Genomic DNA, 18,096 nt, shown 5'->3' with positions numbered 1-18,096 from the left:
AGCTCCTGAATAAACAAGCTGTAAATGCAATCTCACGTTCCCTTCTGAAAATCTATCTACGCTGCTCGGTACCATACCATATTTTGCACACCTTAGACTGGCAGGGATGGTTATTGGTATCCTGTTCCTGTTTTCCAGACAGAGCAACATCTGTGGCTTGCAGCGTTTGGTTCTGCAATAAAATATAACAGTCCATTAGACAGGACCGACATGTTCACCTTTTAATCTGCTTTTAAAATCTTGTAGCAGAATCCATAAAAAGAGTTACTTGTGCTGCCTCCCCGTAACCTGCTCTGGGGCCTGCTGTGGCCCATGGGTTCCCCCCGTGTGTGAGGAGACATCAGCGCACCCAAGGCGAGGAGCTGGGCTGGGAGAGAGAGACGATGGGTACTGTGGCTTTTTCAAGCGAGAATTTTTTTCAATTTTTATTTATTTATTTATTTATATGGGGGAAAAATAGATGGGACCTGCTGTATGGACAGGTCAAACAGATTCTCAGGGCATGGGATGAGCCCTCTCTGCTGGGTTTTGCTCGGGGACTGGACCAGGAGGCTTGGCAGCCAGGGGTTTGCTCGGGGACACCTCAGGCCGCTCCCTGCCACCTTGTCCCCCCCGGGGGCCGCTGCTTTTCGCCTCGGGGCCCCCCTTCCCCGCACCGCCGGGGAGGCCCCGATGCCTGCGGCGGGCGGGCTCCTCGCTGCCCAGCCCGCTCCGTGACAGGGCGAGCGGCAGGCAGCCGCCTACCCGGGGCGCACCCTCAGGACTTGCGGGGAGGGAAGCGACAGCAGCCTCCCCTCGGCGGAGGAACCCCCCGGGAGGCGGCCGGGGCCTCGACGCCCCCCGGTGCGGGCCGGGCTCGGCTCCGCTCACCCGGCGGCCCCTCCTGAGCGGCGGCGGCGGCGGAGCCGGGCTCCGCAGCGCGCATGCTCGGCGCCGCCGCCATTTTGGTGGGGCCGGGAGTTATCCAGCGGGAGCGGCGGCGGCGGCGGAGCTCGCTGGGCCCGGCTCGGTGGCGGCGGTGGAGGGGTGCCCGCTGCGGAGATGGCCAACATCGCGGTGCAGAGGATCAAGCGGGAGTTCAAGGAGGTGCTGAAGAGCGAGGAGGTCAGAGCCTCTCCCCGTTGTCCCCCCCCCCCCCCCCCCCCTTACGGACCGCCGCCGCCACCCTCCTCCTCCTCCTCCTCCCCCGGCTGCGGGGGGGAGGCGGCGGCGGCGGCGGCCCCGCCGGTCCCCCCCGGCCCCACCTCCTCCTCCCCGCCGCCGGGGGTGGGCCCGGCCCGCGGCCCCGGGGAGGGGAAGGGCGAGGCCCGGGGAGACGGCACCCGCCGGGCCCTTCCTCCCGGGGGCGGAGGGGGGGGAACGGGAAGGTGTGGGGAAAGCCCCCGGAGAGGGGCGGCCGCTGCTGGGCCTGCCCCGCCGCCCCCGGCCCTCGCCCCCGCAGCCGAGGCCCTGCCCGCCGGGGAGAGGCGGCTCGGGGTGGGCCGGGGGGTGCTGGGGCTGGGGCAGGGGGAGGTAACACCTCACAGCTCCCTCCAGCTCGCCCCGCAGGGCTGAGGCCGGGCAGCGTGTCTTTTACATTATCCTTTTGCGTTTCTTGCAGGTAAATCCCCCTTTATGTAGGGTGCTTCAATGCAGAACTTCCATTACCCCAGTGTAGGTTCTCACCTTCAGGTGGATGGATTTTAAAACCTCACTCGTTTCTGTCTTGCTACCTAGCCTTCCTGTCTTGCTCAGCAGAATGTTTCTGGAATGGTGTGTACCTGAGGGGCGTGTGGTGGTCGGTAAGACAAGCTGGCTGCTTTCAGGGGGCATCAGAGAAGTTTTGGAGCTGTTTGGGGCCATACACGGCAGCTCTAGCAGTGTTGCATCAGTACAGCTTCTGCTGTGTCTGGGGCTGAGTTGGCGGACGTCAGCCAGATAGGATTTAATAGTTGTGTCGTCATTGTCATCCTACTTGGGATGATGTTGCAGGTTAGATGCTTGTGAAATGTTAATGTGAGCCTGTAACTCCTGCTGCTGGTGTTTTAGAAATCTGGACACATTCACAGAGCACAAGCTGAGAGGATATGTTTCTGAAGATAGTGATGGTTTAAGGAAAACGCGTTTAGGGTAGCAGTAGGTGATGTGCTTTAAAATCTAGAGTGCTAACAGTATTGTTGCTATGCAGCTTGAACTAGCCCCTAGAAAAACGTAAGGGCCTTGTTTTACAGCTGCCTTTAGAGCCCAGGCTGTTGTCACCAAGTTCTTGCACACTGACTACAGGATTGCCCGTTAGCTAAGAGAAATTTCTAGGTGGGTATCTTCATACCAAAGCTACAAAGACTAGACCTGGTACCCCATATAACAGCTCATATTGTGGGAACAAAGAAGACTTTATTTGAAAGTGCTGTACAACAGCTTTAAGATGCCTTCCCTTTGCTTGATGCAGGGAAAACAAACAAAAAAAAAACGTTCTCCAGTTCAGGTGGGGAAGGGGAATCCATGCCAAATTTTCTTACTCGAGAGGTTGGATCCAGTGAAGCACGTTTTTTCTCCATTCCTGTTTCAGTCTATGCAGTGACGAACTCAGCATAGAAGGCTGGAAATAAAGACCGTTTCATAGTATTATTTAAACTGAGCAAAACTTCCCACAAATAAGACCCCAATAATAAGTTATGAAATAAATTACGAAGTTTTAAAATTAAAACATGAGAGTTTGGTATTTCCCTGCCACTAGCAAGCTGCATATGAGTGTTATGTTGGTATAGTAGTGGATATATAGAATTGCTGGTTACAGGATATATACTGCCTGTATCTTGAATATGGAATTTGGGCATTCATCGATGCTTAAAAGTTTAAACAACAGAATTTTATTGTGAATGTTTGTACGTTCAAAGGCAATCAAACTGTGGTGTCAGTAGTACCACTAAGCATGAAAATACCTGGAATGAGATAATGAATAGGGAGATATAACTAAGTATGCAAATCAAAGAGGAAAACAAATGTTTTCTTCTGCATAATTTGTGTATTAACTTAAACCTTGCTCCTTTTAAAAAAAAAATCACAAATGGTGGTGCTAAATTTGTTACTTAGAAGTTTAAGCTTCTCTATGAAGGCAAAGTGGCTCACATTATCTACTCTCAAATTATTCTTGATTTGATGCTTTGAGCTACACCTGAACATGAAGGAGCAGCCCCTCTGTTTCTCTGCAGATGCAGTAAGAGCACAAATGCCCAGGGGAGGGGGTGGGCACACTTGGAAAGAATACAGAGGGAGTTTGCTCTCTGTCTTCCAGCACTCATCTGGGGACTGAAATAGGGTGGTAGAACCAGAAATCTTTAAAAAGGAGAAGTTGGATGGTAATTATTTCTTCTGCAATTGAAGTGTGTATTGGGAGCACCAAATTTCACTTCTAAATATCGGTGCAGAAGGAGTTCTGAAAAGTGTGTTTATCCTTGCTGTAGATAAAGTGTGTTATTTATATGAATAAATACACTTAGTGCTCGCTGTTTTTGTGATATAAATGGTATTTCTGGGAAATCATTAAAACAATTTTTAGACTTGTCTTAGTCTGGTTTACAGGTAAGAGAAGGGAAATTTTGGGGAGGGGTGACAGCATTTAACATCTTTACACACTAGAGCAGCAGAAGCATTTTTTTCTGCTTGCTTTGTTTTTTTTTCTAATTTTATTATAAGTTCTCAGGCCTTAAGTTAAGGAATGGGATATTGTGCATTTAGCAGAGATCCTCGTAGCTTTGCATCTTTTCAAATATTTGAATTAAGTAGGTAAAGCTAACAATTTCTTTGTCAGGAGTGCTCCATACCCTTTTGCGTGTAGAAAAAGTTTTAAAATTCTGAGGTAGGTGAGGTGCTGAATTTTTAACAAAGATGAAGCTGTTAGTCTAGGTAGTAACTTGACAAGTTAAATGTGATAATTTACTGTACTATGCTTATATTAAAACTTAAAATAAGTAAGCAGTACGTTAATTCACACAATACTTCAAATCCTAGCCTAGGCAAGGCATCAGTTGCTCAACTTTCTCTTTTCTTGTTCTGACATTTCATTAATTTATCTCGTTGGTTTCATGGGTTAGGCTAAATGAAACTAAAGTAGCAAAACATAAAAGTATGAGGCTGCAGCATGATGGAGAAACCAAACATTGCTGGAGGGAGAGTAGCCCAGTTTTTTTTTCATCTTCCTTTTTGATAAGCAGATGATGGCTTTGGTGGAGGTCATTATTATTTCAGAATAAAGTTACTGGAATGCTGCAGTGGGTAGCCAAACTCTTACCTTCTTTCTGTTTATAAGCAGCTGTCTTAAGAGAGGAAGAACCTGGCACTTAATTACTAGAAACACTGAAAGATCTTGTGGTCATTTAAAGACTGACGCTGAGAAGTGGTAGTAGTTCATCAGGCATGTTAATGTGAATTTTTTTCATATTCTAATAAGCATCACGTGCAGCGCTTTAAAGGAATGGTGTTATGCTAACAATGAAGGGTTCAAACTTCTTTTTCGTGTAGAAATGTAAGGAGTTCTCTTGTCACCTGTAAGTCAAAGGCTACTCTAGGTAACAAAACCACTACTCTGGTACCGAAGGTAGCACGCTGGTAAACACAGCTTCCTTCTAGCAAGGAGAGAGTTGTTGGTGTCTCTACCACAAAATGTGCCTCTCGTGTGTATCAGAAGGCATGGGCTTATCTGCATGGGAGGTAAACCCAGATAGGGCTGAGAATAAATTAAACTCAACAGCAGTTACGGAATATGAATATCTGCACGAGCAGATACGTGAAGGAGCAGTTAAAATTTGTAACTCACTGGAATCCAAAAGAGCTTTCACGTGGAAACAGTGGCTCGATGGCAAAAATTTAGTGACCCACTTCCTTCTTGGGGATGCAGTGTCTGTTCTGGAGTCTGCTACCTGTTTGTGCCCTACAGGAGAGAGGGAGAAGGGAAAGGTAGCGTGCCAGGCCGTGCCCCTTCCTCGGCCTGGAGGGAGAGCTCTAGCGAGTAGCTCTGGTGTTTGCTCTTAGCTGGTGATCCTGTCAAATCATGAGGTGCTAAATGGCATCGGTGAAACTTTCTTGCTATTTGGAAAAGCCATGAGCTGGGGCTTGAAAAAACTTCATTACTTTGTTCGTATATAAGCAGTTTTAGGCGCTAGAAAGCGACTTCACTAAAATGGAGGCTTTCACTAGTAAATGTGCTTTTTACTAGTAAGTGTGCTTCGGTGTCATTAGAAAGGCCTGGTGGAAAGAGTGGATTTTTTTCCCTTCCTATTTGTTATGTAGAACCAACGCAGATATAAAGGAATGAAATGCCTTCTGTTATGGCTTTGAATCAACAACAATGTTTAAACAATGTCAATTTTCTGCTCATCTACGTGTCTAAGCTTTGATTCATAAGAATGGTCTGTGGAGGTCAGTCGAGGTTTAGTGAACGCAGCTGGTCTGTCTGTGAGTAGAGCTAGAGCAGGCCGAGTTAATTTAAAAAATGTTTAAAAATGAGAACTTTTAAACCAAAGTCAGTGTGTTGGTACCAACGTCTGTTCAGCATCTCAGAAAACTTGTGTGTTACCAAATAGGGCAGGAGGGAGGCATCAACGCACTGGAGCACGGTCTGCTGTGCGCAGGAACCCATGAGCTGAACCATGTGGAGTCAAACAGTTAAGTACCAAGCCCCGCATCTGGGAGGAGATGGCACCATGCATCAGTAGGTACAGACTGGGGACTGATGAGGCAAAGCAGGTTAGCAGAAAAAAGACCTCTGTGCCCTAGTGGGCATCAAGTTGAACATGTTTCAGCTGTGCCCTTACGGCAAAGAAGGCCAACTGCATACTGGGTTGTGTTAGTGAGAGGGTTGAGGGAGGTGGTTCCTTGCTTTTAACCTGCATTTCTGAGACTATATGTGGAGTACTGTGTCCAATTCCAGGTTTTCCTGTATAGGAAAGACATTGATTTATTGGAGTGCACCCAGCAGAACACCATAAGGAGGATTAGAGGGCTGGAACACGTGAGGAGAGTTTGAGAGAAGTGGTTAAAAGGATGTCTTCCTGCCCTCCACAAGTACCTGCCTCTGGAGAAGAATCAGACTAATTTCAGGAGTGCACAGGGACAGGATGAGAAGCAACAGACAAAAAAAGCTGGAGCATGATGAATTCTGACTGGACACTGAAAAAAAATTACCATGACAGTAGCCAAACATTGAACCAGACTGGCCAGAGAGGCTGTGAAATCTCTATCCTTGGAGATACTCAAAACTCAAGTAGTCAAATTCTCTATCTCATGCTGCTCTTGTTGGACCCACTTTGAGCAGGAGGCGTGGGACTAGATACCCTCCAAATACCTCTTCCTACATGCTTCTATGTCGCTAGTATGATATATACAGTCTTCTTTAATTATTGGTGGTTTTTTTCCTGTTTGTGGAAGAAAGTAACACGGAGGCTACAACTGTGTCACCACACCTGGCAAAACATTTTCCCTGTAAACAAACTGAAGAACTCTTAAGTAGAGTTTTTGTCTACAGAAGCTTCCACTATTGTAAGGCAATAATGAATCTTCTTTGTCTTCAAGTTAGAAGTTTGTTTTTTTTTTCTGGTGGATGCAAAGCTGTCATGGTTTTTGGGTTGAATGAGTCTTGGGTTGGAATCATGAAGGCGGAAGGGATATGAGATTCATAATGCCTCTTTAAGCTGCGTTTCTCTGAAATGTGAGGATCTTAACTTTAAAATAGCTGTTGTGGTGTCCTTTGTACGTTGCTGGAAGGAACTGTCTACTCTGTATTTCAAACTCTGCCTGTGATCATAGGCAAGACAAGGTTTAGAGCTGTTTCTTATAATCAGAAGTTACCTAAAAGGATACTGAAATGCCATTACTGTGCACCTTTTGGTTTTCTTATTCCACTGTGGTGTGTTTGGTTAGGTCTTCCAGTTTGTACTAGAAAATCGTAGAATCATCTAGTTTGGAAAGGACCTGCAAGATCAAGTCCGACCATCAGACTGACCTGTCAAGTCGTCTCAGTAAACCATGTCCTTTAGACAAAGTAACTCGGAACGGATCTGTGCATCTCTGCCTTTGAAGGAGCCGGTCCATAAGTCACCTGTTCTTGGTAGCTAAGGAGTAGTTTGCTGAAAACAAAATGCATTTACTAGGGTGTTTTAAGGAAAGTGCTTACTATTCTCACTTCTAAGGTGATCTTTCTGAACTATTGGTTTACGTATATTTTTATACCTGTGCTTTTAAAATAAGTATGATGTAGTTACTAATTAATGCTAGCATTATGAAAAACACTATGTAAATTTATGATTCAGAATACTTAATGCATACTAGTGATCATTTGACCAGACCAGTGAGTTGGCCAAGCATTGGTAATGGGAATATTTGTGCAGGGAAGGCAAGATCTACTGCTTGTTCCTGTGTTCAGTTAATGGCATTTTTCTTGTTAATATGTATCCAGCTGAGTCCAGGTTTCTAGTGAACGGTCTATATTGGTTGGCAGAATCCCAAAGATACTGGGAGTTAATGGAAAGCAGGAAAAACTTGGTTTCCATTAAAGTCAGGTTCATTTGGTTGCCTCTTTTAATCTCTTAAAAACCTGAGGAAAGACAGCAGGTCATTGGTTACAGGACTGGGTTAGTCAGTTTAGGATTAGGGGTTAGGCTGCAGCTGCCAGATGGTTCCTTCCGAGCACAACTCTGTGTGGGCCTAAGGACAGCAGAAACTAGCCCGTCCTTTAACCTTCCCAGTCTCCCATTCATTCTTCTGTGCTTGTTTTCAGGCGTTTGGCTTTAATAGGAAAGAAGTGTACGAGTTCGAAGGTTAGTTCACTTTACTCAGTCTGAAACTTAAAGAAATTTAATATTTTATCATAGTAAGTTTGTATAACTACAAAACTGCAAGAAAATAACGGTTTACAGTCCAATCTCGAGTTGCCTAATAGTCTTTCACTTGCATTAAACTTGTTGAATTAGTGCAATACTCAGTGTAGTTCTTAAGTTACTTACCTGTTAAGTGGTTTCTAGCTTGTTTTCATGATCTAACAAGGATTGTTGTCACTGCTTCATTTTTACACTAGTAAAAATGAATTACACTATTACAATTACACTATCGATGGTATTAAATTGAGAAAATGCTTTCGGTTAAACTTTATAGTTAATACACAGGCCGTCTGTATCTGACAGACTAGGTAAAACCTTGCAATTTAGATGAAGAAAATAAGCAATTTAGTTCTTTTATCACAAAGACTGAATTTAGAGAAATGGTATTCTCTAGGGACGTAGTCCACCTTTGCACTACTAACTTAAGCTTTTCCCCTTCATATGATATCCATATGATATTCATGTGATACCCATATCATATGAAGAACTATGAGTGTTAATACTTGTAACATTTGAATTGGGAGCACCTCAATCTGCTTGTCGGAAGTATATCAAAAAGTGGTTATCCAGATAATAAACAAAGTACCTCTGTGAGCAGCAAAAGTAACCTTGTTTGAGGACTAGATCTGTGTCTGTTACCGTGTTTTAACAGAATTGTATTAAGCCTGTGGATTGTTCCTCTAGTCATCAGTGTCCACACAGGAGAGAGATGTGAATATCTTTGGCTACAGAAGAAGCTTCATTCAGTCCTACTTCTGACACCAGAAAACTCAGTCAGTCGCGCTGCATAACTCCAGTTTGGCTATGCTCATGTCTGAGACGGCTGAGCTCACACTGTACATCGTTCTTCTGTTGGAAGGGTGATAGGGACTATCATGCCTACTTCTGTCTGTTGTCACGAGACACATAGGAAACTAATTTCTATCTGTTATTTCATCATCTCTCTTCATTACTAGCCAGTAGGACCAATAGTTCATTAGGGAAAAAAATGACTAATGATTGTGTAATTCTAGTTGCTTTGGAAAATTGAGGTTTAAGGTAACATGCCTTCAGATTCTGAAATGGGTTTGTGCAATGATTTATGGGGAGAAAACAAACAAATGGATTTTACTTAGGTAAGCATTGTAGTTCAAGTCAAATCAAGACCCAGAACGAGAGACACAAATGTATTATTTTTAGCTGGAAATGAACTGAGAAAGTACTTTTAAACACATCTCAATACAGCAAAAACTTAAGTAGTGGAGGCTATTATGAAATAAAGTAGCGTATACAAGTGGAAATCACAGTAGCTGTGTTATATTTGCTTCCTTTCTGGAAACTCTTGGAGCCTTCATGGCATTTGAGTAAGCCCTTTCACTTTGGAATAAGGGTGTCCATATGGGAAGCTAGCATGGAAAAACTGTTCAGAGCTATTTCCACGTCTTCAGGCTCTGGGACTGAGTGCATTAGCATAATCGATTTAAAATGAGCTGAATCCTGTGATTCCTTTGTATGTAGAATTACTAGCAACCTAAGCAGGGCAGACTTAGAGAACTGACTGCAGAATCTGCCTCAAATGGTGTTGTGTGTTTATAGAGTGACTAATTCAGAGTGTGATTCAAACTGTTTATTAAAGCATACTTTTAACTGTAGGGTTTTTCAGTTGTTTTGCATCAAAACCAGAACTGTGCGTGAAAAATGAAGGACATGCATCTTGCATTCCTACAAAATGGCTTGTTCCTTTACGCTTTCCTGAACTGGTGGTCAGTATCTCAGGGGCACTCACATTAGGTTCAGGTTCCACTGCTGCAACTCCTGCCATGATTAATGCTTCGAGGTACTGTAAACATCATGCGTAGTTAAACATAGACATAGCCTATGTCTGTGTGAGGGTCCTCACACCAGTACAAGAGTGCAAGTATGCTGCTGTATACACAGCTTGCGTGGTGTGGTTAAGCTGGTGAAGCTGTGCCATCCCCCAGAGTGAGACAAGCGATGGTTGTGTAACTGCTCCTGGAGCTTATGCTGGCATAGCTGTGTCAGTTACACCTCTGCATGCCCGTGACTGACACAGCTATTTTGTCAGAAATAGTTTAGACAGACACTAGAGCTGAAGTTTCAGAATTCTTTTTAAGCTGTCCTAAGGCAGTGCCAAGAAGCGGTGTCACGTTCCTCTTGCAGCCTGGTCTCCTCTTCCTGCTTTAATGCTCTTTCTCGTTGCAGTTCGTGGTGAATGAAATAAAGGGGTTGGGTTATAATGAAGGAACCTTCTTAATGAGATAGCTGTAACCCAGGTGACTGCTGTGCAGTTGTGCGAACGCCTGCACAAAATCTTACCCCCTTCTTTATGCTGTTTCCAGCAGGACCTTGGCAGCTGGTTGACGCTGTCCTGATTTTGGTAGGGTGATGTTTTAACAGCTGAACATTATCAAGAATGGCATTTAGATACCTTAAAGTTTTGCTAAAATTTGGTGTTATGCTAGGTCTAGCTCTTGCAAAATGAAGATGTTTAATACTGATGTTTTGTGTCCTTACAGAAAAAAATCCCCCAAGTACTGTTCTTGTATGTAAATACTGGTAATAACACAATTTTAAAGTTGATACAGGTTTAGTCTCCTGTTAAAACGCTTCATTAAAGAAAAATTTTAGAGATGCATTTAACTTGAAACCGTGATAAATATGAAAACTTTAGTATGAGTCTATTGCCAATACTACAGAAATATTCCACAGTATTCATATTTGTATCTCCTTAGAGATATTTGTATATGAGTTACGTATTAGTATGTTGATGAATAGACAGAATTCTTCGCTATTAGGATACAAAACTAACTTAATTTTTCTAAAACGTGCGTAACAAGAAAACGTGAAACGCAGTGAGGTGAGATAGAATGTGAAATGTGAAGGAACTTCGAGACTGATAATAGCACCAGAGTTTTGTAAGAAAATGCATTTCTTTTTGTTGACATTTTCTTGTGTAGGAAAATTGCTCTTTAATGTGCTTTAGACAGACTTGCTTCCTTTCTTTTCCTTGCCCCGATTCTATGAGCATTGCTCCATGCCTTTAAGGTCAGCAGGAGCTCTTCCTGAGAATGCAAATATGATCTGCGGATCTCAACTGATTGTGCAGTGCAGATAACTCATAGCCATGACTGTCACAATTACGTGACACTTCTGCTTCTCTTAACAATAACAAGCTTCAGGTGTTTTAGGGCTCTGGAGATGTACTTCATGCCAGCTTTTAAGCTGGAGTGAGTCTGAAGAAATACTTCCAAGGTATTGAACTGTTGCTTCTTGCTTTGGTAGTTCTTTAGAGTTGGTGACAGGTAAAAAAATGTTTTTGCATGAAGCTCAACATTTCTGAAGTAGGATTTACCATTTTGCTGCAGTGTAGTGCCTTGCACTTTGGTTTGCTTTCTAGTAAGGTGATGCATTCTGCCTTTCTGCTATTTTCCCGTTTCTCGCCTAAGGGTGAGCTAAGTGGATGTGATGTGCTTGCCCTGAGCTGCTCTGGGAGAGCAAAGGGTAAAGAAGATAAAGTCTTGGTTTGCAAAGAAGGAAAGCCAGGGAGTTGAAAAGGGAGGCTGATTAGTTGACTTCTTAGCAGCCTTAGAGGTGAGCATTTGAATTTTCAATTCAAAAAATCTGGCATATGGGAGAAGAGTCTCAGCTGAATCACTGGGCTCTAAGTTGAGAGAGCTAATGCTATTGTTTAAAAAAAAAAAAGTGTAAGGAAATAACTTGGCAACTATGACAAAATTAATTTGAATACTTTACCGATGCCTTGTAAACTTGTGGATAACAGGATAAGAATGAACTCGTTTTCATTTTTGAAGTTGTTACTGTTAATAATGATGCCTAGTGGAGAATTTGAATTGTTACATTTGTATAGAGCAAACTCTTTATGCAGGAATCAAAGGTCTAATGTTAAGGTAGTGTCATGGTGAGAGTAAGTAGAGCTGGTTGGTTCTAGTATAACCCCACACAAAATTTCTTAGCTGTATGCCTTTGTCCTCTGTTATTAAGCTTGTATTTTGTAGCTATGACTGACATGGAGATATTTGGGGGTGATTGTTTGCTTGTTTTTGTGGTGTGTTAAATAATATTTTATATGTGGGAAAGAAATGTTCAGAACAACAGTGCAGTTTTTATCATCTTGCATTAACGTGTTCCTGTGTTGCTGATATGTTACCGTTTTGTCTTGGCTTTTTTTTTTTTGCTTTTAATCTTTTGTGAAGGAAACTTTCAGATTTTTGAGTGGAAGTGTTCAACTAATGAAGAGGATAGTTGGCCATGAATAACATACAAGTAAAGGATGGAAAAAAGGCAGATTGGAGAAGAGAGGAGATGGCAGAGCCCTCTGAGGGACTCCTTGTTAATGCCTGTAGATCTTGGTGAATACAAAGAACAGGGCTCTTCGCTGCCGAGAGGAATGTTAGAAGGTACAGAGCTGCTCATCAAAAGCAGTTGAATAGATTAGCGAAGACAGTACTGAGAAGTCTTCCCGTGTCAGAATTTACTCTTCAAGGTTTCTGCTGGAATGGATTTTGTGTCCTGTACAAGGAAGGTATTCGGATAATAAGACTCTACAGTGTAATTCTTCTGCTTTTTTTTAAGAGCAGGCAGGCAAAGACATGTCAAAGTGTTAGAAATCAAATGCCGCTATGATAAGTGCGATTTAATGCCCAGTCTTTGGGAGATATTTGCAGAATGACTCCTCAGGAGTGATTGATTCCTTTGAGTTTCCTTTTAGAGAGAACGCTTTTGTAATGGCTAAAAGTTTACATGAATCTTCCCTGACTTTTCTCCCTCACTCCATCCTTGGGTTTAATCGCCACGCAGGCGGGATAGAATTGGGTAAACGTGACTATAGCAATGCATACGGAAAGTCTCACCAGCTAGGGTGGTCTGAAAGGAGAAGCTTCTCAACTAGAGCACTAGCGTGAAGCAGGGGAAGCATTTAAAGAAGGAGGAAAAAAAAAGAGGCTATTCCTGATCTGACTGGAATATAAAGGAAAAAAATTGAGGAAATGGCACCATGCATTGCATACGTTGCTTTAACTCTCGTTTTTCTTATTTGTTGTCAGTCTAGATCAAAGTCACTTTCAAATGAGATGGAGGGAAGTTCTGCTGGTACAGCACTGGGCTTGTAGGTTCCTAGAAGAAGATTTTGGTGTGGATGGAGCATTTTCATCTTGGCAAGAAATACTAGTGGGAATTGGGTTGTTACAGAACTTAACTGCTCTGGACTACGGAAATAAATGCTGCTAGTGATGGCGTGGCTCAGATACTTCAGGAATTGTTAGCCCAGGGATTTAGTCACCAAATTGCTACTGAATCAACAGGAGGTGGTTTTGGACTTGGCATGGCAGAGCAATAAGGTCTTGGTAGGAGAATTGCTTCTGGAAAACCAGCTCGTGTGATCACAGGTTGGTTCATAAATTGAGCAGCTAAGGTGGTGGTGGTATCGGAGGCATGTTTTTGGAGCACTGAACAGAATGCTGCTGGTGGTAGTGTTCTGGAGACAGCTCTGATGATGGTGCTGGAGGCCAGGGATTTATTCTGTTAGAGCTGCTAAAATGAAGTAATTTTATCCTATGTGATCCTCATTAAGGGGAAATATTGTAGGAAAACACTCCAGATTTAATTGGCTGAATAATCATTTCAGTACAGTTTAATATTAGTTATTACTCGAGGGATGTACAAAACAGCAAGAATTGGCAAGGTCAAGCTGAGTTGCACCTTGAAAAGTCTCCTGGAATAGTAGAGAATTGCGTTTCTGTTTACATAGCTAAAGAAACATTGGTTATACGGGGGGCAAGGCAGAACCTAAGCACGATCCCCAAACTATGTTGCTCCATACGCTGCGGTGGTGTAATGCAGCCCGCTGTTCTTCAAGGCTGTGCACCAGGGAGCAGCCACAGCTATCACAGTAAGCTCACCATCTCATGGGGGGGGGTCCAGGCTCACCGACTGGGAAGAATGGATGACAGGGTTAGCGTTGGGTTGCTCTCTTCTACCACGTGCCTCAATCAAGAGGGGCTGGTTGTGGGAAAGCGGCTGGTGTGGTGCTAACTGGGATGGAAGATGAAGGTGGGTAGCCAAGCTGCTATGTCAGTGTGCAGGGTCTTAAAGAAAACGCTGAAAAAAAGTGAAAATACTAAATAGAAAATTAAGTAGTAGCATGGGTTGACTGTAGACTGCGTCACTGACATTCACCCCTTTTGCTCTTGCTTCAGTCCTCAAGATGCATAATTGTGGGTTTACTTGCAAAGAACAAGAAGTCCTGCTGTAAACTTGGAGCTTACCAGTTGCAGCTGACAACAGCTTAGCAGTTGACAGCCGGAGAAACCAGCGAACGTTAGAATGATTGCAGGACCTGAGCAGGTAGCTTTAGTGACCTGTTAACTAACTAGTGGTTATCTAAACCAACGTGCTTTCCTGGGAAGTAGGGACAGCACCTCTGATGGCACAGTGCAGGCACTGAAGAGGAGGTAACTGTTTCAGGAAGGCTTACTAGGACTCGCACGCTTGATCTGAGCCTTGTGCCATGCTGCCATGGAAGGAGGCAAATGGGCTTCCAGGGTGTACTGGCTGTGATGTGTTTTCAGGGAGCGCAGCAAAGAGCGCACGGCACTGGTTCTGAAACTTCGTCTGAATTCCTCTACACAGGGCTAGTTAGGTGCTAGGGGACATAAAATGGAGGAATTGAAAGAAAACAATTGTTGTGGAGAAATTAATTTCAGCTTGCTTACAGCAAAATGAAGGCTGAAAAAGGAAATCGGTATAAATATAACAAGAGAGGAGTAAATATTAGAGGTAACGAAACTTGTTTCAGTTGGGAAAGAATGCTGTCACAGGAACGGGTGGGTGTTAATAGATTGTAATTTTGCCTAAATCTGTTTTTGAGGAAGCTTTTAGCAGTTGTGAGTTTGTGCAGTGACCTGCCAATTAAAATAGTGATGGAGTTAAAAAATAAAGGGGGGGGGAAGCTTGGAAAGCTTGCAAGAGGTATGGGTTACCTGCGGTTGATTTGGGGTTCAGAGTCTGTGGCAGTGCCTGGCTTTCTGGGGGCAGTTTGCCAATCTGCTGCTCAGTATTATGGAGACAAAGCTTGGAAAGGGTCCTTGAAAGAAAACTGTTTTGGTTGATCTCTGGTCAGGCGATTTCTGTGAAAAGTAGCAGAAAAGAGAGCCAATCTGAAAACTTAAAAATGAAGGACTGTGTTTCATCAGTTCTATTAATAGCATCCTTCACTTCTCTGGTGTCTTAGCTAAGGTCATGCAAGATGACACAAGAACTGATGCTGAGTTTAAAATTTAAAAAAAAAAAAGTTTAAACAAGTAATTTAAAATTAAAAAAAACTAAGTTTAAACAAGTAAAACACCCATTGGTAAATACTGCCTTTCAATTTTGGAGGTGCATGATGCGTTCTTGATTTGTATTGTGGTTGACTCTCTTGTTTTTTGAAGTGTGCTTTTGCTTGTCCTCAACTATGCAATTGCAGGTGCTTCCTCCTTCATGTGGGTTAAGGGGTTTTCACCCAAGTTTAAAAGCAAATGTGTGTCACTAGAGATGTAAAAGCTCTCAAATCATTGTTGCATTAACTTGTTGGAACTTGCATTTGGTATCCTTTACGTGGTGAAACTGTTACTTAGGTTGATTTTAAAAAATAATCTTTTATAACTGTGAGCAACTGTGGTCTGAAAGGCACACTTTTTTGGTGGGGGAGACTGGATCTCTAGCATGTTTATGGAAAGGAAATACATTAGAGATAATGTCCTAGCTGTTCCTCAGTGAATTCTGCACCCGTAACAGCTCACATCACTGGCAGGTCTAAGAACCAGCTGATGGCAACCATCAGCTTCATGGTGTAAGGGCCTGGGAAGATGGTACAAAGGCTTTGAAGAAAATAACGTTCAATTCAGGAAATCCCTGATGTATTCAGTGAGCATGGTATATAGGATTATACAGAACAAACCTTCAAGAACAAACCTCTAAAAATAAAAAACTTCATAGTGTCTCTTTCTAAAAAGAAATTTTGCTTCACAGTGTCCAAAAAAAAAAGTTACTGCCTGAAGGATCTGTATGAATTTCATTAATGCTGCTCTCTGGATTTGGAAGGCAAATTCAATGGAATGTATAGCTCTGGCTACACACTTCTGAAAAAACATATGTTTTCCAGAAACTACTTTTCAGTATCAAAATCCAGTGTTTTTATTTTGTAGGCAAGCTGGTATGGGGTGTGAAAATGCTGAGGAGGTGACAATGAAATTCAAGTGTATAAATAAAACAGTACCTTACTTCTGACTATTAAAGACAAACATGATCTTAAACAAGGCTACAATATTCTGTTTAGTTCATGATATTGTTCAAAAATAGTGAGCACTCCATTTGGGGAAGTCTTCCTGTATCCCAGTGAAAGTGACAGATACGTCTATTATTAATTTCATAGCTCTAAATGAGAAAAGAGGCAATATGTGATTAAGTCAATGTAGTTTTAGAATAATTTAGAATTCACAGCTAATTTGACAGATTGCAATGCTTCTGGTTACTGAATTAAAAAATAAAAATGATTCTGAAATTTAAAGTATCTTATTTTGGGGGAAATCTGTATGTCAAATGCTTACTTATGATTCTTTGTTTCTCTGTTTATTTTTAAGACGAGCAAAAATCAAATTAAAGTAGACCTTGTAGATGAGAATTTTACAGAATTAAGAGGAGAAATAGCAGGACCTCCGGACACACCATATGAAGGCAAGTAATGTTTTTGTGTATGCAGTCATTGTGCACTTCATGTGTCGTGAGATGCTTTGTTTGTAAATTAATTTACAGCATTAAAATGTAGAGCTATGTGTTTTAAAATCTGTTTAGTTTTTTAAATATGAACTGAAACATTTTTTCAAGCTTAAAGTTTAACTTCTCTGTTGCCTGAAGATGCATCTGTTCTACAGCAGGACAGACTGTCCAATATCCAAGGTTAGTTTACAGATACAAGCTGTGCAGTATGACTGGTGCAATGCTGACTTTGTTTACAGTTTTAGATGTCTTAGCATCAAGAAACTAAGTTTCACAGTCTAATGTAACTATACATTTGTTTCTGTGGTGGTCATTCAAAAATCTGTTGTGTTACCCTGTCTGAGAGAGAGACGCCATCACAAGTTAAATCTGGGATTAATCTCAGGCATCTGTGGGTCCCAGTACTTAATTTATACTGGAGCAGGAGACTCTCTTGTAGAACTTCATCTACAGCTGTCCTCAAAACTTACCTTACGAACTTTCTAGTTTGTTAAAAACTGATATCAGCAGTCATGCATCTCTATCTCTTCAGTCTAAAAAAAGTAAGGTGATTTAATACGTATTTAAAAACAAAAAACTTAAACTGATTAGGTATGTGCTCTTAGCTTTTGAGATAGCAATTTACTCAATAGCGCTTATAAATGCGGATGTTATGTTTGTGTGTAATACCTATGGAGTTGGCAGATACCTTTCATTAAAGTTCCTTGATGATAAATGATGGTGGCTTTTAAAAGATTTACTTACTTTTAAATGGTATTTTATCCAATTTTCCCCTGCCCATCTACTTCAATTTGAATTTTTAGCTAAACTTTCCTTGAGATATTTTTGTTTACTGAATGTTGGAGACATTGTTTTGATGAAAATTAAAACCATTTTCCAAGTTTTCAGTTACTCTAGTTGCTTTGTGCCTCGAAGCTAAGATTGAGATTTGAATATTGCCTAGGGATCAGACACAGGCTGTTTGTCACTGGTCTAAAAGATAAACTGTAATCAGTTGGGGAAAGTATCCGAAAATTGTTGTCGGTATAGGTGTACATGCACTCAAAAGCCTTAGTGGCTGCTGATGAAAATCCTCTTGTCACAGCTTCACTGAGAAGGACTCCCCTTGGGATCGCATCCACAGCAGAACGGGACTGAGAGTAGGGTCTCCCAACACTTCTGCCTGCTGGGACCCAGCAAAGGACAAGGAAACAACCTAATAAAGGTTGAAGCTGGAGAATATTGGGCGGGGTAGAAGGCGTTGGAAATGAGTCTGGGAGGAGAGAGTAGAAAAGTGGAGGTGTCTGTAATGTAGGGGTGCTCCCTTCCAGAACTTGAGTCCCCTCTGCTGTCAAGCAAGTAATGATGCTTCCCTTCCCCTGTGTCTCCATAGCCTCAGCCCATCAGTCACTAGGGTTTAGTTGACAGAAGATAATGTCTGGAAAGAAGATAATTTATTCTGATTATAACATGTGCTTTCAATTTAGAA

The 18,096-nt window shown here is 42.4% G+C and overlaps 2 protein-coding genes across 8 annotated transcripts in view; one reads left to right on the top strand and one right to left on the bottom strand.

Moving 5' to 3' along the window:
* Nucleotides 1-1,052, bottom strand: part of SMIM14 (small integral membrane protein 14) — a gene marked incomplete at its 5' end in the record, with an annotated part of 53,134 nt that extends 52,082 nt beyond the window's left edge. For 2 of the 6 annotated variants that reach the window (XR_013950782.1, XM_080590812.1), the window contains 3 exons: nt 92-172; nt 289-367; nt 871-1,052. Coding sequence is in view for 1 of the 6 variants with exons in the window: in XM_080590812.1 (XP_080446938.1) it covers nt 92-172; nt 289-367; nt 871-1,052 (342 nt within the window). The remainder of the gene's footprint in view (nt 1-91; nt 173-288; nt 368-870) is intronic. The other 4 variants (XR_013950785.1, XR_013950786.1, XR_013950783.1 and 1 more) reach the window with 2 other exon arrangements.
* Nucleotides 969-18,096, top strand: part of UBE2K (ubiquitin conjugating enzyme E2 K) — a 37,948-nt gene continuing 20,820 nt past the window's right edge. Inside the window, exons 1-2 of one of the 2 annotated variants that reach the window (XM_080590817.1) lie at nt 969-1,104; nt 16,493-16,586. In XM_080590817.1, the coding sequence (XP_080446943.1) occupies nt 1,042-1,104; nt 16,493-16,586 (157 nt within the window). In that variant the 5' untranslated portion in view covers nt 969-1,041. Of the gene's footprint in view, nt 1,105-14,101; nt 14,217-16,492; nt 16,587-18,096 lie in introns of those variants that run through there. The other variant, XM_080590816.1, reaches the window with a different exon arrangement.

Source organism: Anser brachyrhynchus, assembly GCF_964034855.1.
Source record: "Anser brachyrhynchus genome assembly, chromosome: 4".
Lineage (NCBI taxonomy): Eukaryota > Metazoa > Chordata > Aves > Anseriformes > Anatidae > Anser > Anser brachyrhynchus.
Note: the sequence above shows the minus strand (reverse complement) of the source record. Positions and strands in the feature narration are given on the sequence as shown.